At 44.0% G+C, this 22,417-nt stretch overlaps 1 protein-coding gene across 1 annotated transcript in view; it reads left to right on the forward strand.

Moving 5' to 3' along the window:
* Positions 1-22,417, forward strand: part of jade2 (jade family PHD finger 2) — a 218,363-nt gene that overhangs the window by 141,625 nt on the left and 54,321 nt on the right. The window contains exons 10-12 of the mRNA XM_072445655.1: positions 6,131-6,934; positions 8,129-8,356; positions 9,295-9,459. Coding sequence (XP_072301756.1) covers positions 6,131-6,934; positions 8,129-8,356; positions 9,295-9,459 — 1,197 coding nt within the window. The remainder of the gene's footprint in view (positions 1-6,130; positions 6,935-8,128; positions 8,357-9,294; positions 9,460-22,417) is intronic.

A 22,417-nucleotide genomic window follows, 5' to 3' on the forward strand; every position in this document is an offset into this window, starting at 1 on the left:
TGATGTCTATGATGGTTTTCCTCCTTGTTGTCTTCTGACCTCCTCTGCACTGTCCCTGACTTTCCCACGACTCAAACTGTCTCATGGCCCCGTTTTGCCCCCTTTTCCCTCCTTTCAACATGATGCCTTATCACATTACCCTCAACAACAATGAACGGAAGGTGCATTGTTGTATTTTTCCAGAATAGGTGGCGAGGCACAGACTTACTAACTTGAAGCCCATCAGTGTTCTTTGATTTGTAGAATGTGTAGACCTACCATATTAACCATTTAAAAGCACACAGTCTCAGCTTTCCATTGCTGTTTACAACTTCCAAACATGACATACTGTGGCAGAGTTACATAAAAAACACAGTGAATATGCACATCGCTCCCTGGCCCCCAAGCCGGCCCTGAACCAGTGTCCAAGACCTATTCTACTGAAGTTCCACAACAGCGAGTCATAGCTACATCCAGACTTCTCGCCCTGGACCCGACACAACCAATCGAGCGCCACGTCTCTTTCTTCAACGACTACTCTGCGAGAGTGGTCAAGAAACTTTTGAGGAAGAGAGTGAAATCTCGCCTGAGAGAGAAGACGGTGGATTATGCTCTGCAACGATGAGGCTCAACGTGGATGGAAAAATGAAAATATTTACTACACCAGAAGAGGCTTCGGCATTTGCAGATACACTGCCTTACCCCTGAGAAATTTCACATTCCCCTCTTTTTCTCTTTGTTTCAATAAAAGGGTCCTGGACTTTACTGGGGACGTGAGTATTTGCCCAATGTGGGCCAGTTTGTTCCAACTTTAGTTTGTAAATGCCCAGGCGAAAATATTATATCAACCGTACCCGAGGGCCTTTTCTTTTTTTACCTACAAAATGATTTTCCCTCCACTCTCTAATCCCTTTTTGGATTGGTCTGTGGGCTCTTTACCTGGAGAAACGGTCTCTATGCCAGATGAACGGTTCTTCATCTGCCTGGAAGAACTGGTTCTCCTCCTGAAGAACTGGTTCTCTTTCTGAGTGGCTCCAGCTCCACTGTCCACGTCTGTCCTTCTGAGGGAGTCAGATCCTTCACTGTGGAACTCCTCCAGGTTTATACTTTTTCCTAAGGAGGTTTGGTAGGTTTTCCTGGTCAGGGGAGCTTGGGACATTTGTCTAAGGACACGGGATGCTGGGACATTGCCAAGTCCCTATGAACATTGTTTAATCTGTCCTCACTCGTGTCCTCCTGTCTCGTGGAAAATGCTGTTGTGATTTTGGGCGTCACAAAAATAAATTGAATTGAAGTAAATCTTTGTATATTTCTGGCATGTTCTATTGGTTCTTGTGTTTGTGTGTGATGTTCGACCAGAGATCTGTGTAACAAAAGCAAATTTACCAGAATGACTTCAACATGGTTAATACAATGGCATCTGAGGGAAAAAAACAAGAACAAAAGTTGCGCTGTGAACTAAACTGTGATTTAAAAAGAAAAAAAAAGAAAATGCTAATCCAATCACAAAGGCATAATTTCATACATTTCGTCCTCACAAAAGCGTCATGTGGCTGTACTTGGTCGGCTGTTCTTGCTCAGTTCAGAAGTGGGTTACATAAGTGTGATAACACCATGTACATTGAGTCCTCCTACACGGCTCTAAATAAAGGAGAGGGTTTCATCATAGTTTGCACACATGAGTCATTTTTCTTTCCATTATGTTTACTGTGGCACAACTTGAAGTGCATACGGCGGTTGAACTATACATTTCACTAAAGCACAGTGAACATGATTACATTTAAGATTTTACCAAAAATGTTACCTATTTGGCCTCAGTTTGACCATGTTTGTCAAGTTTATTGTTGTACTTCCTGGTTGGACATGGGCAGCAAATATGACAGTTACCTAGCAACCAGACTGTAAACAAGAGCCAAAATCCACATTCATTGCACAACAGTTATGATTTGACAAACAAAAATAGCGTATAACACCTTTATTTTGCTGAATGATGGTTTAAACTGTGACAAAAGTGTGTCAGTGTAAACTGTCTCTGTGTTTTGGCACGTCACACACTGATGACATCGCAGAGGGATTCAGCTCTACTTCCTGTCATTTTAAAGTCTTTATTTTCAAAATGTCTTCACAAACTGCAACTTAACAGATGTAAAATTATTATAGATATTTAGCACAGGTGCCCTCCCACCAAACTAAGTCATAATTTAAGCCGCTAGCGATGATGATGATAGCTCTCGCCTCCCACGCGACCGCCTTCCAGCGCGTCCGTGTTTTAATCGCAATCGCCCCGACACTGCATTCTCTCCGTCCGACCACAATCCAGGCTCCGAGTTCCTCCGCCTCCCTCCTATGGACACAGCACCAAATACAGCACGCCCAAAAACCTAGCACAAGTCTTACAGCGATGCTGCCTGTGTGTGTTTCACTCGTCACAGGGAGCTCCATCACTTTTCAAATTTCTTGTGGCTAGGCCGAAGTGGACGCATCTCATTTCTTATCTTTTTTGCCATAGGCGGCGCTATTGAGTCAAGTCGCAACGGACGTTTTTGCAAGCTAATAAGAAAGTGCTTGTGGAGCGATATCTGTAATGCACTTTTTTCATGGCGTCTTGAGGAGAATATAATCCATGAGTTTGAAACAAATCATACAATGTTGAGTTTTTCACACAATAGGTAGGCGGCGCTATAGAGTAAATTTCTTACATGGGTATTAATTATTTCCAATCAGATCATAAAAACTTATTAGTGAGTGAAATATGAGCTCCGTAGATCAATTCCATTAGGCGTGACTTGTCCTCGAAAAAACAGGAAACATAACCTTAAATATTCAAATATTGTTATTATTATGTATCAATGTCAGTACATTTACAACATTTCACACTAAATAAATCCATAAATTCTGCACCATAAATTATACAATGAATGTGCACATTCAGCAATCAACAGAACAACTAAATTAGCTTCATGAAAGTTTCTATAATTTGGCCAAATTCACAAATCCAAGTGGAAATCCAGTACAATTATATTATCGTTAAAGTACTAAATACACAAGTTAAAAAGTACATTTGTGCGCATATACATGAGCTCATTCCACCGGAGGCTAGCGCTAGTAGCATCTAGCTCCGGCAACAAATAAATAAATTAACTTACAGAGTCCCTCTTGTTTTGCAAGCTCACCGTTGTAAATTCACAATATTTCATCGGATGGTAGAGGAGCCTAAAGGTTGAGAGCATGTCAATAAAGATGACCGTAGTTTTAAGGGCAAAGATTAGATGTTAAACTGTTAAAAACGCATACCTGAGTAGCTGCTCCGAATTTGCCTAACTCACACACACACACACACACACACACACACACGGCTGGGGAGAGCTCCGAGAATCCTGCGCGAACTCTCGCAGAGTTCTATCAAATATCGCAATATTTCACGCTGAGGAAGTAACAGGAAGACAGATAGAGAAGAGAAACTACAAAAATGGAGGGGAACTACAAAAAAAACAAACACTCGGCCGCACGTGTGGTGGCAACAGATGAAAGAGGGTTTTGTTAGGACGGGCGTTCTCGCAACATTTTATTCGATGTCCCCATGTGGGACCTATGTCCCCATGTGTGACCTATGTCCCCATGTGGGACCTATGTCCCCATGTGGGACCTATGTCCCCATGTGGGACCTATGTCCCCATGTGGGACCTATGTCCCCATGTGTGACCTATGTCCCCATGTGGGACCTATGTCCCCATGTGGGACCTATATGTCCCCATGTGGGACCTATGTCCCCATGTGTGACCTATGTCCCCATGTGTGACCTATGTCCCCATGTGTGACCTATGTCCCCATGTGTGACCTATGTCCCCATGTGTGACCTATGTCCCCATGTGTGACTTATGTCCCCATGTGTGACCTATGTCCCCATGTGTGACCTATGTCCCCATGTGGGACCTATGTCCCCATGTGGGACCTATGTCTCCATGTGTGACCTATGTCCCCATGTGGGACCTATGTCCCCATGTGGGACCTATGTCCCCATGTGGGACCTATGTCCCCATGTGGGACTTTTCATCGATGTTCAGGGGGTCAAAAATGCCCGAGTTGTGGAAGAATGACCGAGAATAATAATAATAATGAAAAAACTGGTGAAAATAAGAGCTCTTGCTATTTCAGGGCTCGAGCTATTTAGAAAAACAGGAAAAAAAATGCACTTTAACACTCAACCCTAATTCCTAACCCTAACTTTAACTAGTTACTATGCTTGAATTACACTTAATAAACTATGTGTTCATCATGAAGTAAGTCTTTGTTCATGCTTTGTTAAAATGTAAAGTGCGCTTGTCCCAACAAGCTGCCGTCGGCCGGTGTTAAATGATTCAAAGAAGTAACGGTGATAACTCGTTTCCACCGCTCACTCACTCACAGTACAAGTACAAGCAAAGTACAACTCTCCTGTAGCGTCTCAAGGGGAGGTCACCTGTAACACACACGCCCATATCATCCTGCGCTACACTCTCTCTCTCTCTCTCTCGCTCTTCCTCTCGCTTGCTCTCCTCTCTCTCTCTCTCACCCTCCCTCCTCTCTCTCTCTTCCTCTCTCTCTCTCTCACCCTCCCTCTCTCTCTCTCTCTATCTTCCTCTCGCTTGCTCTCCTCTCCCTTCTCTCTCTCTTTCTCTCTCACCCTCCCTCTCTCTCTCTCTCTCTCTCTCTATCTTTCTCTCGCTTGCTCTCCTCTCCCTCCTTTCTTTCTCCCTCACCTCCCTCTCTCCTCTCTCTCTCTCTCTCTCTCTCTCTCTCTCTCCTCTCCCTCCTCTCTTCCTCTCTCACCTCCCTCTCTCTCTCTTCCTCTCGCTTGCTCTCCTCTCTCTCCTCTCTCTCTCCTCTCTTCCTCTCTCACCTCCCTCTCTCTCTCTCTCTCTCTCTCTCTCTCTTCCTCTCGCTTGCTCTCCTCTCTCTCCTCTCTCTCTCCTCTCTTCCTCTCTCACCTCCCTCTCTCTCTCTCTCTCTCTCTCTCTCTCTCTTCGTCTCGCTTGCTCTCCTCTCTCTCTCTTTCTCTCTCTCTCCTCTCTTCCTCTCTCACCTCCCTCTCTCTCTCTCTCTCTCTCTCTCTTCCTCTCGCTCTCTCCCCTCTCTCTCTCTGAATCTGGTGACAGTGTTTGTTGTGACTGCTCTGTCTGCTCGCTCCTCCGCTCGTCCATCTGAAACCCAATGGAGCAGAAACGACCCGTGTTTGGAACAAAATGTGTCTGAAGCTTGGAGTCTGTGGGTTTGTGCCGTGGATGTATTGGTTTGTGCTTCTCAGAGTAGTTTTCAGACCTCATACTTTTACTCCTAGTTAAGTAATACATTGTACAGTGTAGCAGTCGCTTACTAAAAGTGTTCCTCTAAGTAAATCTAAATACCTTTATGTTGACAATTATAATATTTGTGTTTCTTGCATTGCTCCTTCAAATATGTTTTAGTGAAACTAATGTTTTCATTATTTTCCTTCCAATCACATTAACCAAATACAAAAACAACAAAACAAAGCTGTAATAAAAAGTCTGGACGCTGAGAAGGCTTTTTATTCTGTTAGTTTGCCATATTTATTTAAAGTGCTAAACAAATTTCAAATCAACGATTAAATTATTTAAAATATTGGGGCTCTTAACGATGGTCTAACATCAAGAATTAAATAATATGGTCATCGGACAGGTCCACTGACAGGAAAGGGGGCTCAGGCAGGGCTGTGTCCCGGACGTTTTCTTTGGATTTCGTGTGCCTTGATTTTCTCTTCTTTCTTTTTTTTGCTTCATTATTTGCTGGATGTCTACTCTCTCGTCTTGTTTTCTTATTGGATTGTGTTTTTATATGTTGTTGGATAAAAAAGATGTCTAATTCAATTTATATTAGGTTAGCATTAGCACTGACGTATTCTGAAGCAGTTACATCATGAGTACTTTAAATAATTAAACTATCCACTTGTGACCGTTGCCTAATATTTAAATATTGATTATTTTTTCACGGCTCTGGACAAGCCTCCATAAGGCTTGAATTAAGGTGGAAGCAGTTTCCAGGGACATTTGAGTCAACCTGAAGCAGCGGTGTAGGGTTTTGCACAGAGCCTATACAATTTGAAAACTAAAATGTGTAGTAAATGTAATGATTGCTTCCTCTTATGTCTCGTCAGTGCTCCATGCCGTCCTGCATTGTGGCCTTCCATGTGACCTGCGCTTTCGACAACGGCCTGGAGATGAGGACCATCTTAGCCGAAAACGATGAAGTTCGCTTCAAGTCCTTCTGCCTAGGGCACAGCAGCACCCACGGGTCCGGGTTGGGACAGTCCAGCACCCATGTGTCTGTCATGGGACAAGCCAGCATCCATCAGTCTGTCATGGGAGACTCTAGCACCCAGGAGTCAAAACTAGGACAGTCCAGCACCCACAGGTTGCCTTTGGGACAGTCCAGCACCCATGGGTCGCCTTTGGGACAGTCCAGCACCCACGGGTCGTCATTGGGACAGTCCAGCACCCACGGGTCGCCTTTGGGACAGTCCACCAGCACCCACGGGTCGTCATTGGGACAATCCAGCACCCACGGGTCGCCTTTGGGACAGTCCAGCACCCACGGGTCACCTTTGGGACAGTCCACCAGCACCCACGGGTCGTCATTGGGACAGTCAAGCACCCAAGGGTCCCCTTCGGGACAGTCCACCATGATCCACGGGTCACCTTTGGGACAGTCCAGCACTCATGGGTCACCTTTGGGACAGTCTAGCACCAACGGGTCACCTTTGGGACAGTTCAGCACCCAAGGGTTGTCTTTAGGACAGTCCAGCCCCCACGGGTCGTCTTTGGGACAGCTCAGCACCCACGAGTCGTCTTTGGGACAGCTCAGCACCCACGGGTCATCTTTGGGACCGCTCAGCACCAACGGGTCGTCTTTGGGACAGTCCAGCACCAACACGCCCCCTGCTGTCAACAGGAAACATACCGTAAGACTTCTAATTACTGCCATGGCGTTATGACCTTATGACCACATGACTGGTCAACAATAAATAATTATTGAAAAAGTATTTGAACAAACGTAATCGTTATCTGGACTAAACAGACATTTAAAACACACGAAAAGGCGTTTTACAACAAAGGGTTATTAAAGTTATTACATTTTTAAAGTTATTTAAAAAAAACTGTTGACAAATAATAACTATTTCTGATTTCCTTTAATAAGACTTCATGAATATTCTCTATATCCACTTTATTCCTGAAGCCGCCTGAGCGCCGCCATCCAACGTAATCCGCCTTTTGTCGTTTTCAGGCCCAAGGAATCGCTGCGTTGTTGACTTGTTGGTCTCGTAAACATTGGACATTTTTTACAAATCAATCTCCTGAAAAAGAGATTCTGAATCCCACTGGTTAAAGAAAGGTCAATAGTCGCCACATTTCCTCCGTTATTTGGTTAATAGTGTTTTTAAAAAGCCTCACTGTGCAATATAAATAATCGTTTGACTAATGACTAATCGAAAAGGAATCGCTTCAATCAATAATCGCTTGTGACGGCCTACTCATGAGTCGCTCACAATTATTAGGTTAATCAATCATCGTGATAATTCAGGTCGCAATATAATCGTAAGGACCACAAAATATGAATCGTGACAATTTTAGAACCAAAATGAAGTATTTTTTGTTCCATCTAAAACAGACCTAAAATGCGAATAACTTTTTAATCTTGTTGTTTTCGTCACGTAAACTATATTTGTCGTGCATATTTCATAAAGCCGGTCACAAACTTGAGGAACAGTAACATGTCAGACCCTGGAAATTAAAGAAAGGTAAATATTTCACTGTTTGGTCCCAGTCTCGACAATCGTGAAATTGTGATGTTTATTCTCTCACAATAATCGAACCGCTAAAGTGCGATTATAATATAAATATAACATCTGCCCTTTTTTATCTCTATTTATTTAATGTAGATGGACGGACAGTTAGTCATACATCCAGTCATACAAATGTTTGTATAATAAGTGAATAAACTACATAAAATAAGTTTGAACGGGAATAGGACGACGTGAATCTGATTTGATCCTACCCCGTCTCTCCGTTAAAAGTAAAACTAATGCAATAATAATGATCCTGGGTCATAGTCCATCCACCCCTCAGGTATCTCATCGTTTCTTCTTCCCTCACAGACCTTTGCGTCGAACAGACTGAGCCCCCAGAGCAGCGCGCCGCCCCTCCACACCAGCGGGGGCAGCGGTGAGCCGGAGCAGAGGCTGATGGAGCGGGTGGACCGGGACCAGCTGGAGAGGGAGAAGGTGAGCCAGAGGAAGCAGAAGCTACAGGAGCTGGAGGACGAGTTCTACCGCCTGGTCGACCCCAAAGACGTGTCCCAAACCCTGGGCCTGCCCCTCACTCAGGTACGGCCCTGGTCTCTTAAAGGTGCAGTACGTAGCTTTTCTGACGGAGGACACGCCAACTCTTCGAGATCGTAAAGAGTTTGATAAGTTTAAAATAAAGGAAAATTAAACACATTGATATCATAATAAAGAGACAACTTCTGTTCATGTACTTTATTTTTTTGGGACTCAAACACAAAAATGGTTGTTACAAAGAAAATGTAGGCGTAAAATGTAATTCTCAGTCAGAGATTTTGTCTGTACGTATTTTGTCTGTACGTGTTTTAGGGACCAAACTGGACTAACCGTCGATGACGATGTAATACTCATTATGGCAAAACGTTACATATATAAATATAACTGTTTTAAGTCCCCGTCAAAGCTTAACGTTTTTTTACAACAAATGTTTTAAAATCTCTAAAACATTAAAAAATGCAACTGTGCTACCGACACTAAGTGAACATTACAAATCAAATGACGAGGATCCTTAAATATTCACTGATTTTCTTCTGATTATTATTTATTGCCTTCTATTATACGATTGTAATAATTGTTATTGTTATTATGAACAATCACACCCTAAAGGGCTTCGTCGTCTTTAGCTTCATGTCATTTTCGCACATTTAGGCTGCTATTTTGGGATAATTTGATTAGTACAGCGACGTTACCCATCACTTTCCATGGAATCCGGCGTTGCCCATCAAAAATGTCACATGACCCGCCCCAGAATGTCACGTTGACCGTCGGAAATAGATAAGATAATCCTTTATTGTTTCCCACACTTTAACACATAAACATCACCAACAACACAAGTGCGTTCAAATCAACAAAGTAAAGTCATTTCATAAACATTCATAGACCCTCAGTAAATGGTCCGGTATCGAACCCTCGCCTCCGCCCTTGATGAATCCACCCGCGAGATCTGTTTCTGTCTTGACGTTTCCGCTCGTTGTCCTCAGGTGGATTTTATCTACGAGTTCTGGAAGATGAAGAGAAAGACGAACTTCAACCGTCCGCTCGTGGCTTTGAAGCGGGACGAGGTGGATAATCTGGCCCAGCAGGAGCAGGACGTGTTGTACAGGCGACTGAAGCTGTTCACGCACCTGAGGCAGGACCTGGAGAGGGTGAGCGCCGCCTCCACTCGGCTGTTTGTGCTTTCTCGCCCTGTTGGTAACTGGAGTTCCTGTTTGCTGCTGTTTTATTGTTTCATGTCGTGAGGGAAGTGTTACTCGAGACACTTGAGACGGTCTGACGTCCTGGTTTAGTTCAGATTTAGCCCTTATTTAGTCCTTGTTAAGTTCTCAACCTCTTAGACCTCGTTTAGTCTTGGGTTCTTCTTAGACCTTTAGTTCTGGCTCAGTCCTGGTTTGGTTCTTTCTTAGACTAGATTTAGTCCTGACTCAGTCCTGGTTTACTTCTTTCTTAGACGTTGTTTAGTCCTGACTCAGTCCTGGTTTAGTTCTTTCTTAGACCATATTTAGTCCTGACTCAGTCCTGGTTTAGTTCTTTCTTAGACATTGTTTAGTCCTGACTCAGTCCTGGTTTACTTCTTTCTTAGACGTTGTTTAGTCCTGACTCAGTCCTGGTTTAGTTCTTTCTTAGACGTTGTTTAGTCCTGACTCAGTCCTGGTTTAGTTCTTTCTTAGACGTTGTTTAGTCCTGACTCAGTCCTGGTTTAGTTCTTTCTTAGACGTTGTTTAGTCCTGACTCAGTCCTGGTTTAGTTCTTTCTTCTACCATATTTAGTCCTGACTCAGTCCTGGTTTAGTTATTTCTTAGACCATATTTAGTCCTGGTTTAGAGTTGCTCTTTTTTTAGTGTCCTGCTTTTGTCCTGGTCTAGACCTAGTTCAGTTCTGTTTTGGACTTTATTGCCTCTGTCCTGCTTTAATCCTGGTTTTAGCCGCTGAATGCTAACTCTATGCAGATTTCTCCTTGCTGGCTGCAGTTAGCTTTCCCCGTGCCTTTAACCCGACTCGCGGCTCAAACAGGATTAAGCATCTCCTCAGCTCTGCTCCCAAAATCTCGCTCTGAACCCCACAGTCCGGTGCCATCCAAATAAGTTCCCTTTGCTTTTCCAAGGACAGAACTCACGGATGGTTCAAGAGCCAGACTTTAAAGGCGCACTGCGTAACTTTTCTGCTTGAGTGCTCGCTACAGAATTGTCATCAGAGAAATGCTGATTTTAGTGACAACCATTCCAAAGCTAATTTATTCAGAGCTTTACATGGTGAAAATGTGCACATTTACGTTTCGTGTTTTAGCTAGAAATCAGAATGAGCTCCACACTTTGAGTTGCCAGTTCTTACAACTAAAACCAGTTTGTAATAAAGATCAAAAGGGCTCTACGTGATAGAACGTGCTCTCTTGACAGATATGGAGCTTGTGCTATAGATATTACCTTTAAAGAGGAACTATGTAACTTTTCTAGTGCAGTATTTCCACCTGTATTTTTATTTAATTTATTATTTGTTATTATTATTATTTTTATTTTTTAATTGTATTTAATTTATTCTATTTTGTTTATTCTATTTATTTTATTTCAATAACTTTTCACTCATTGGTATAAACTACAACAACATTTTCATTGTGTTTGTTTTATGCTTATATTACGCACTTGCCTTATTTGTATTGAACTGATATGAGTCATTACTGATATTATTATTGATTTACTTTATTTAATCACGTAGAATGTTTTATGTAATTATTAGACATTACAAGGGGGACAGAGGCTCACTGAGAGGTACAAATCCTGCGTACATTATACTTATATTACCATGAAGCTGTCGCATATAGAATCCTTTGTTAAAGTCGGCCCGGGTCGATTCATTTGGCCGCATTTCTTCACGTTTAGCATAACATTTAGCATAACATTTAGCATTATATTTAGCATTACATTCAGCATTACATTTAGCATAACCTTTAGCATAACGTGTAGCATAGAGTGTAGCATAAAGTTTAGCTACATTTAACGCTGCATAAACAAACTGTTTCTCAATATCAGTGCCGCGGGCCGCTTCTGTTGATGTCGGCCGGTGTTTCCACGGTGACGTCCCGGCCATTCACAAAAAGACGTTTAGTAATTCCTTTTTATTTTATTCATTTTTGACATAAAACAACACAAACAACACAAAAATAACAACAGCAAAAATAATAGTACTTAAAGGCGCAATGAACGATTTTTCGGCGATTTGAGAACGCAGGCGGAAGTGCGCATGCGCACTCCCCCGTGCGGACTGATACAACACACACCTGCGTTTGTTTATTAGCACGATGGTCTCCTGTAGATTTCTGTCCACTTCTCCGTCTTCATTTTGCCCCGTACACTGAGGGAACTATATTATGATAGATCCATGCGCTTAGGCACGCGGAAACGTGGGGACGAACTGCACGCGGCTGCAGGTGAGCGGTAGGTGCGTTTTATGATTGATACGTGGCAGGACAAATGATTTATCCACACCACGAGGAAATATGATAAAAAAAATTTGCTGAAAAAAATCGTCCATTCCACCTTTAAATAATAAATAATATAATACGAATAAATAATAAAATAATAATACAAATAAATTAATTAATTAAAAAACGCTTGGGACCAGAGAGAACACAAGGTAAGATAAGATAAGATAAGATAATCCTTTATTGTCCCACATGGGGAAATTTCATTGGTGCAACGCAGGTAGATCCAGAGGTAGATACAGAAGAACAGATCACTTATAGGAAGTCTGAAAAACACTTTCAGTAGAAGATCTCCTATAAATAAATAAAAACTCCCATAGACAAATAAATAAATAAATACCATTGTATGTGATCCCGACAGTAATTGCACATGAATATGTGTCACGACAGCACATAGATTGCACATGAATTTCACAGTAATTGCACATACGACAGAATTGCACATCAGTATTAGGTTAGGTCAGTATTGCGACGGGATAACGTGACGCTCTCCGGGTAAGACGACTGTTCTCCGCAGTTTCATTAGTTCCTCCTTTGTGGAAACGCGGTACGGCGCCGGCCGGGGGGCGGGGCCGGAGCCGGGGGGCGGGGCCGGAGCCGGGGGGCGGGGCCGGAGCCGGGGGGCGGGGCCAGAGCCGGGGGACTCAGAGCCAAGACACATCGCAACGACACGACGAAAACACTCAATCCAGCCGAATAAAGTCAAAACAAGTTAATTTAAAGCGATTCCAGTGCGTGTCCCGATCGCTCGTGAAGTTCCTCTTTCATATAAACGTGTATATAAACGTGTACCGACGACACGCCGTACTTTAGCGCGGCCGGAGGGCGCGGGGGGGGCTGGTGGGCTCGCTCGGAGCTAGCTCACGTCACAACAACACAACGAACGCAACGAAAAAACGCAACGAAAAACGCTCAAATCCAGCCGAAAAAAGTAAAAAACAGTTGAATTAAAAAACGTGAAGGAATAAAATAATTCCAAGTTCTAATGAGACGTAGCTAAAGCTGGAGTGCCAGACAAATATTACAATAATAATAAAATGTAGAAAAAAGTCTCGCTCGTCTCCAGATCGGAGCAGGAGAACTTAGCTTAGAGGATCCCGGGACTCGAAGCTGGAACCTTCTCGCTGTGGGGCCTGCGTGCCAACTACGTCACGGCGGGCGATGTCGATTTCACAAGAATCAAGCGTGTCGTTATCGAGCTGTTCTGAAGGCGGATGGAGGATCATCGATTAGACGTCCACATTGATCTACTACTGGCTCTCGTTATCCGAGCGTTCACAGCTCTGACACGGACCCAGAGCACGGCAATGCTTGTGCGTGTTTTGTGGTGTCGCTATTTGAGAGCGGCGATTCAGAATAAACGTGGGCAGACGATGGCATGGAAATGGTCGAGGATTTTGCCAAACATCTACAAACGCGGAAGGGTCTGGAATCGTACCATGAACGTCAAAAAAAAGCTCTCCTGACTCGCGGCGGTTCCAACGCAACCGCTAATTTGTAACACGTATCACGAAAGCCTTCTCTCGGATATCTTTGTAACGTTCAGAACAAAATATATTTCAGACTATAAGTTGCACCAGCCAAAAAATGCATAATAGAGAAGAAAAAAACACATAAGGAGTATAAGTCGTTACAGACATTTCATCTTGAAATGCATTTTAAAATAATAACAGATGAGAGAACATGGTGAATAGGTGTACGTATGCTAACGCTAACACCTTCAGCTACATGAGGCACAGACAGAACTGTGGTAAGTGTCTGGTATGTTAACGTAACATATTAAGAGTTATTCAGATAACTATAGCATAAAGAACATGCTAACAAGTTTACCAAAGCATCAGTTTTACCACAAATCACTAAATCCATTGAATTCTTCTTCCTCTGTGTCACTTCTAAACAACTCCACAAACTCCAGAGGTAGAGGAAGTGCAGATTCTTCTTCTGCGTCACTTAGAGCGCCCTCTTGTGGTTGCCAGTGTGAAAATAACAACCATAAGTTGCATCCCGGCCAAACTATGAAGAAAGGTGCGACTTATAGTCCGGAAAATACGGTAGCTCAAATTACCTCAGAATTACTGCTTAGTGCGTTGCTTATTGACTGTTTTTTTTTTTTTTTTTCATTTTCGTTTGCTTTTTCGCTCGCAACCCGCCGTGTTTGATTGGACACGAACAGGATCGCGCCTTTCTCCGACTGGTTTACTCGCCTGTTAATCACGCCCCTTCAAAAATCGGTGGGACAAGGAAAGGATTCCAGACCAAACCGTCTTTGTAAAGTGTGGTCTTGGTTTTGTCTGGTAAGAAACATAGAAATATAAAATGTTCTAGTGGCTGGATTATACGAGCATTAGTGTTTTTTGCGCCGCTCTCTCTGATTTCATTCGCCCATTCTGGTGGTCTATCCTTTGAAAATACCAGATTTGGAGAGTTGTTTAGTCTTACAAATACTTTTTTTAATCGTACTTGAGTCATTTCTTGGACTAGATTCTACTTCTACTCAAGTAATATCATTTTGAAGTAGCAGCGCTCTTTCTTCAGACAATTTCTTGGCCTGAAATGAAACTCATTGAAATTCACCTGCGTTGCATCTTCACTCGCTCTTCCTTTTAATGCCAATTTAAAACCGCTTCATGTTTCCAATCTTAGCCTTGGTCCGAGCACAAACCCAGCGCACGTGTGTGAATGCATGTGCGCGTTAGCTTAGCGCGCTGCCTCTTCGGGCTAGCGCTGACGCGGATCCTGCGGCGCCCTCGTCCCTCTTTGAAGTCTTGCCAATGGAACCAGTTTTGCTCTGTGAAGGTCTCCTTTGCATCTTCTGCTCCGTCCGACCTTCTCCTCTGCATCTTTGGCTCTGTTTGACCTTCTCCTCTGCATCTTCTGCTCCGTCTGACCTTCTCCTCTGCTTCTTCTTTTCCATCTGACCTTTTCCTCTGCATCTTCTGCTCCGTCTGACCCTCTCCTCTGCTTCTTTGGCTCTGTTTGACCTTCTCCTCTGCTTCTTCTTTTCCATCTGACCTTCTCCTCTGCATCTTCTGCTCCGTCCGACCTTCTCCTCTGCATCTTCGGCTCTGTTTGACCTTCTCCTCTGCATCTTCTGCTCCGTCTGACCTTCTCCTCTGCTTCTTCTTTTCCATCTGACCTTCTCCTCTACATCTTCTGCTCCGTCTGACCTTCTCCGCTACATCTTCTGCTCCATCTGACCTTCTCCTCTACATCTTCTGCTCCGTCTGACCTTCTCCGCTACATCTTCTGCTCCATCTGACCTTCTCCTCTACATCTTCTGCTCCGTCTGACCTTCTCCTCTACATCTTCTGCTCCATCTGACCTTCTCCTCTACATCTTCTGCTCCGTCTGACCTTCTCCTCTACATCTTCTGCTCCGTCTGACCTTCTCCGCTACATCTTCTGCTCCGTTCCGACCCTCTCCTCTGCATACTCTAGACTCTCAACTTGTACGCAATATATTACATGTGCTGCCGCTCTTAAATTGTGGACTTGTTTTGTTCCAAAATGTTCAGACTGTTTCATAACTGTACAAAGGGATTATGGGTGTGGAGCTCTGACCTGCTGATCCCAATGTGCTGCCAAGTTTTATATGTACAAGGAAGAGAAAGGAGAGAAGAGCGAGAGGAGCGAGAGGAGGGAGAGGAGGAGGGAGAAGAGGGAGAAGATTGAGAAGATTGAGAGGAGGAGCGAGAGGAGCGAGAGGAGGAGGGAGAAGAGGAGCGAGAGGAGGGAGAGGAGGAGGGAGAAGAGGGAGAGGAGGAGGGAGAAGAGGGAGAAGAGGAGGGAGAAGAGGGAGAAGAGGAGGGAGAAGAGGGAGAAGAGGAGGGAGAAGAGGAGGGAGAAGAGGGAGAAGAGGAGGGAGAAGAGGAGGGAGAAGAGGGAGAAGAGGAGGGAGAAGAGGGAGAAGAGGGAGAAGAGGAGGGAGAAGAGGGAGAAGAGGGAGAAGAGGAGGGAGAAGAGGAGGGAGAAGAGGAGGGAGAAGAGGGAGAAGAAGAGGGAGAAGAGGGAGAAGAGGAGGGAGAAGAGGAGGGAGAAGAGGAAGGAGAAGAGGGAGAGAAGAGGGAGAGGAGGGAGAAGAGGGAGAGGAGGGAGGGAGAGGAGGGAGAAAAGTGAGAGGAGGGAGAGAAGGAGGGAGAAAAGTGAGAGGAGGGAGAGAAGGAGGGAGAAGAGGGAGAGGAGGGAGGGAGAGGAGGGAGAAGAGGCGACAGAGGTAGGAGAAGTAGACGGAGAGTGGAGAGAGAGATTTGGGACATGGAGAGAAGAAGGGAGGGATCAGGATTAAGGTGAGAACAGAACAGAACAGACCGTGCGATGGTTCAGTCTCTGACACAAGAAATCAACAGGAAGTGGTCATTCACACCTGGCTCTGGACTTCCTGCTTCAGACTAACCTCTAGAAAAACATGACTTTTAACTGTCAAAATGCAGCTGTTGGTCCTGGTTCGTGGTTAACATCTCTTGCCAAATTGTGGTTCTTGTGGCTCCACGTTCTTTCAACTTGGGGATTGAAAAAACGCCTTGAAAGTAAAATAATGGCCGTGAACTTTGTGCCAGTTTTCGTTCCATGCGGATGGGTTCAGTAATCGCAGAGAGATATTTACCACGAACCAGCTCAGACGTCTGCATTTTGATAGTTTGAAGGTAAATTCGACCATAGGAAACTGGCCTGACCTCCAGTTCGGTGTTAAATTATGGGCAGTTTGGCTGTGACCAAGCATTGAGTTCGGGCAACGACTTCTTTCGGTTTGACTTGACCTTGAGTTCCTTCCTTCTCTGCTTGGATGTACCGGGTCAGAAGGCGTCGGTGGAAAAAACGCCCTCGGGCGAAGCAGAGATTCTGACGAGATTCCCCCCCGATGCGCAGACACGAGCGCAGACGTCGTGCTCCTACAAATTGCTATTGTACTTATGTTAAGCCCAGCGGAGCCTTCACATCCGCGCTCGCTTTGCTCATGAATTTCTGAGGGATTCTTGGCAAAAGAAACAGTTTCCCTTTCGTGAGCGATGCTGGGAGTTTGCGTCTTTATTACCGCTGTCTGGTTTCTGATTCTCTGGGGGCTTGTGTGTCTTGGATCCAAAATTCCTAAACTGCGTGAGGAAAGGGGGGGGGGAAAACTTGACTAAATAAAAATTCTCCAGCCCGGCTCGTTTCATTCAGCTTTGAAGACGGTGAAACCAAAAAACGATAATGTCATGACAGTAACTTCTGCAGATTGCATTTTTTGAGATATCCAGTCTTACGATCCTCGAATGTTGAAGCCCATCGTTGTTTGTTAGCGATTGGCAACGCAAACCTTTCAACTGACTTGAATAATGGCGCCACTTTTTAACGCCGCGGCGTCTTAGCGTCTGTTCAGTCCAGAGAACGATCAAGACAGCAGTTAGTTTTCATTAACGACAAGTCACGATTATTCCATAAATCGTTACAGCCCTGTTGCTGTGGGCGTGCTAAAGTATTGAAATATTCTAATGCTAAGTGCTGCCGGGTGGTGGAGTGGTTAAGGCGCAGCACACGTGCCGGACTCCATGAGCAGCCGGCCGCAGTGAGTTCGACTCCCGGCTCTGACAATGTACTGCATGTCCTCCCCTGTCTCTCACCCCCATTTCACGCTAAAAGCTGTCCTATCTATTAAAGCATACGGGGCAAAAATCCTTTAAAAAAAGAAAAAGAAAAAAAACATTGTAATACTAAGTATTAATATTCCAAAATTAGGTTTGTCAGCGCCCACCAATGTACAAAAAATGTATTACGAGATGATTATGATGATGATATAAATACTATTGCAGCAACGCCCTCGACCCAACCAGATGTCAGCCATATTGGATAATATTGAGGCGCGTTAGCATTAGCGAGTCATTGTCCGCGCGCTGCTATATTTCGTAGTATGTTTGTGCAAATAACTGTTTAACAGAGAAATGCAGCTCTTTCTGACAGAGAAGAAACTGAACTTTCTGCCAGTTTTTGTTTCATGTGGATCGTTCCAGTGACAGTTAAATCGTGAACTCAGACCTATTTATTTTGCTCATTTTGCTCGGCTTAAATTCATTCCGCAGTTTGAATCACTGAAGAGAGACTTCGGGGGGAAACTAGGCCGGTCTTTTGAACGCTTTGACAGCTCCAGTCTCCAGGCGCTCGTGTTCATAATGTCAACTGTAACTCGGATTTTTGGTGGAATTGTTCTTCTTTTTTTCATACAGATAAAAAACGTCGGCTCACAATGACATGTTTTTAATAGGTTTTTGTTTTTAGCAATGAAATGACTTTAAAAGTGCCATAACATGCTTTTTTTCACGTTTCGTAGTCTATCCTAAGTGTATAATTGATAATAATAAGGGTTGTGCAACACCCTTAACATAATAGTTAAGAAATATCACCCAGACCTTGGACCCCCTCACCAACCCGGAAATGCAGACGGCTTGGTTTGATATTCGCCCCCACCCTTGCGAAGAGTGGTCTGGCTCCCCCGCCCAACCCGTGACGTAGTCTCAGAGCGCGTGTGTTCCCCGCCCACCCGTGACGTAGTGTTTGCCCCACAGCTGTGTGCTCCGCGATGCGCAGCTCCGCCCGACTGAGAAAGAGTCTACTTTGAGACTAAATAAATCTGGTGTTAATTCTACAGCGTGCACAGAACAGATATATACAGATATATATATATATATATATATATATATATATATATATATATATATATATATATATATATATATATATATATATATATATATATATATATATATATAATATAAGTCTTATGTCCATCGCGCTCTTATTTCCTGGTTTTTCGGTATCGGATAGAACTTCTCTCCGTTTATTGTCCCGGTTGCTGCATCAACCTTCACCATTGTGAAAATAGTAATGAGTGCGATATCATTAATGAAGATTTAGGCCTCTTTGAGCCGTGTTTCGTCGTAAATCGAAGCAGAAAAACTCCGGGGCTTGTATGGTGAGACACGGGTTAGCCTGGAGCAGCGCGGGGAAGGGGGCGGGAGGCGGCAGGCGGGAGGGGGAGGCGGGTGGAGAGGGGGGAGGGGGGATGATGACGCGTGCCTGTGGTTATGACGCGGTCTTGTAGACACCCCCCGTCAGTTTGGAGATTCGAGGAAAGGAGATAGACTGTAATATAGCTAAACACTGCGGGAATCAATCAAAAAACACTCTGGGTACATATATGAAGCACAAATAGCAATGTAAGAAGGTTAAAAGCTCTGAAAAGTCGATTTTGCATGTTATGGGCCCTTTAATTGAGTAAATGTAAGATAGATTTACACCGTAGACGTAACTTTGCTCGAGGCAGTTTTAATTTTTCAAAGTGTTTTTGCTGTCTTCTGTCCGCGACATGATTTTCAGATGTTGTAATTGTTTTGTTTTTTTAATTGTTATTAAGTTAAATTATTTCTATTGGACACTGAGACTTAAATAATAAATAATGTAAATTATTCCAAGTCTCACAAAACAACACTTATGACGGGATCAATTATACAAGTAATTAATTCATAAGAAACTGGCATAAGAAACTTTCTTTTGTAAACAAAATAGGGAATTTTTAAGAAACTTGTTAATTAGTTTATTTCTATAACCACAAGTATTTTTGTTTTTTTTAACACATTTTTAAACTTCACATTAGATTTAGAAAGTATTTTATATCTATAAAGCTCTATCTCTCTCTCTCTCTCCCCCTTCTCTCTTTCTCGCTCTCTTTCCCCCTCCCCCTCTCCCCCTCTCCTCCCTCGGCTCGGCTTGGCTTCAAACCCTCTCCTCCTCTCTCACTTTCTCTTCCCCCTATCTGTCTCTCTCTCCCTCCCTCTCTCCCTGTCTATCTTCCCCTCTCCCCCCTCTACCCTCGGCTCGGCTCCAAACCACCCTCTCCTCTCTCTCTCTCTCCTCCGCCCCTTCTCTCTCTCCCTCTCTCTCTTCCTCTCTCTCTCCTCTCTCGCTCTCTCCTCCCCCCTCTCCTCGGCTCAGCTCCAAACCCTCTCCTCCTCTCTCTCTCTCCTCCCCCCTCTCCCCCCCCCTCTCTCTCTCTCTCTCTCTCCTCCCTCTCTCTCTCTCCTCCCCCCTCTCCCCCTCTCTCTCTTTCTCCTCCTCCCTCTCCTCGGCTCAGCTCCAAACCCTCTCCTCCTCTCTCTCTCTCTCTCCCTCCTCCCCCCCTCTCTCTCTCTCTCTCTCTCTCTCTCTCTCTCCTCTCCCCCTGCCCTCTCTCTCTCTCCTCCCCCTGTCCTCTCTCTCTCTCTCTCCTCCCCCTCTCTCTCTCTCTCTCTCTCCTCCCCCTGTCCTCTCTCTCTCTCTCTCCTCCCCCTCTCTCTCTCGCTCTCTCCTCCCCCTCTCTCTCTCTCTCTCTCCTCCCCCTGTCCTCTCTCTCTCCTCCCCCCTCGCTCTCTCTCTCTCTCTCTCCTCCCCCTGTCCTCTCTCTCTCTCCTCCCCCTCTCCCCCTCTCCTCAACACAACGCTCCATTCATTTTCCGACTCACCGCGAGCTTCAGGCCAAGAAAAAGTCTGTATTTGCAGAAGTGAGCCAGAGTTCAGCAGCTTCTCAGAACGTGTCCTCGTCTGTTCATCCACCTGAACGTTCTAGTCTGTCCAAATGTCAAATACAGCGCGCGGTTTTAACAAATTATAAACCTACAAACAGTAAATATGCTGAATTAGCTCTGAATTGATATAATAAAGTTTGAAGATTTATCGTCTGTAAAAAAAATCTTTTGCTTAGTCTTTTATTGACCAACGTCTGTTTCATTGTTTGATTTTCTTACATTCTGTTGGTAAAATCAACACTTTTGTAAAACCCTGCTGTTAAGATAATTTGAAGTTGAATCGAAAAGAAAACTGTCAAAAAGCTGTTAAAAAGAGACAATTAAAACTGAAAAGAGCTGAAACTTTCGGAATGAAATGTGAAGAAAACATGTTATTTAAGTCTTAAAAACAGCCCAGAAAACCACAACTATTTGATAAACGTTATCGACGGAACGGCAATGGCAGAAAAGAATGTTTAAATGTAAAGTTCTTGATGCGCTAAAGTGACAGGTGACAAACGGCTTTAGGGTGATACATATGAGCAAAACCTCTTTCAGCGTGACAAAATGAAGCCAAATAAAGAACATTTTTATGCATTCTGTGGAAAACCGACTGAATTAAAAAGGCTTTTCATTATGTTTAGCTTTTACAGTTATATTGCGACCTAAATGATCACAATTATCTCTTATTATTTCTCCAAAATCCCATGAAAAACTCTTGAATGTAAGTTATGTTTATGTGATAAAACACCCGTAATTGAAATGCCATCGTTTAACACTGTGGTTCCAGACAAAGCGGTGACATGTCCGTGAACACAAGGGGGCGAACTCTCCTCCAGAGCAGCTCCAAGTCATAAAAAGCTGCATGTGTCCAAAAGAGCTCAAAAGAAACGTACAACTTCTTCTGTTTGTGTCGAGTTACTTGCGGTTTTCAGCCAAACGCCGATGATTCATGGCCAAAACGATCTCACTTTCGCTCATAAAAAGCCCCGGCCTCTGCAGCGGTCAGACTCACGAGAGCCTCTGGAGAACCCATCAGCGAGAGCTGAGCCAGGTCCAAGACCAGGTCCAAGTCCAGGTCCAGGGCCGCATCCCAGACCAGGTCCAGGGCCTCGTCCAAGACCAGGTCCAGGTCCGAGTCTAGGTCCAGGTCCATGTACGGGCCATGTGCAAGACCAGTTCTGGGCCACGTCCAAGACTAGGTCCGAGTCCAGGTCCATGTTCAGGTCCGAGTCCAGGTCCAAGTTCAGGTCCAGGTCCAGGTCCAAGTCCAGGTCCAAGTCCAGGTCCGACTTTTGGAAGTGCGCGTAGCTCTCTCGTGCTGTAAACAGAAGGTAAAACACGTTCACGTTGCTTAAAACACAGAATTGAATCACGACGCCATGTTTGTGATGAAACGTTTGTGATTCTGTTCAAGATGACGTTTATCTGGGCCTAATTGAGTAAAGACGCTCATATTCAGAGGCTTTCACAAAACGACATATCTGCTTGATATGATCTGAATAATTGCTTGATTGATCAATTAGCAAAGTAAAGCCCAGAAGCGTTTGTTTAGGGATTATTAGTGCAGTGAATTAAAGTGTTTTTGTTTTATACTTTTTCGCCCCGATTGAACTCAAAACTGTTTGTGTTTTTGTTTCTTCTCTAAAGTGAAATCAAATCTTTGTTCCTTTTGAACCAGATCGAGTAGCAAAACATCTCCTAGAACATCCGTGGATTGAGGATTATTCGGTTAATTGATCCTTGCAATTATCCCGGTCACTTTATATATTGTAAGTGCTAAAAACTAATAATCAAGACTATTTTCAACTCCAAAAAGTACTCCCAAATGTTTGTATCACAATGTAATGGATTTGAATTAAAGACGATTAAGGACGATTGATCTGCGGAATGGGACTTCTGGCAGCAGCAAAAGAGGCAGAAAAATAAATGAAAATTAATCAATGACAGAGACTGAGCCGACTGTCAGGTGCTGCACTCCATTCACTCAAAACAGACTTAAACACGGACAAACATTTCCTGGATTTTTCTTTGTGCTGCTCTTTTTCCTTTTTGAGTTAGAAAATCAGAATCAGAATAGGGTTTATTGCCATTTGTCATGAACAAAATTCACAGA

Source organism: Eucyclogobius newberryi, unplaced genomic scaffold (genome assembly GCF_026437365.1).
Source record: "Eucyclogobius newberryi isolate DKJ021-1_F unplaced genomic scaffold, fEucNew1.0.hap1 SCAF_15, whole genome shotgun sequence".
Classification (NCBI taxonomy): domain Eukaryota; kingdom Metazoa; phylum Chordata; class Actinopteri; order Gobiiformes; family Gobiidae; genus Eucyclogobius; species Eucyclogobius newberryi.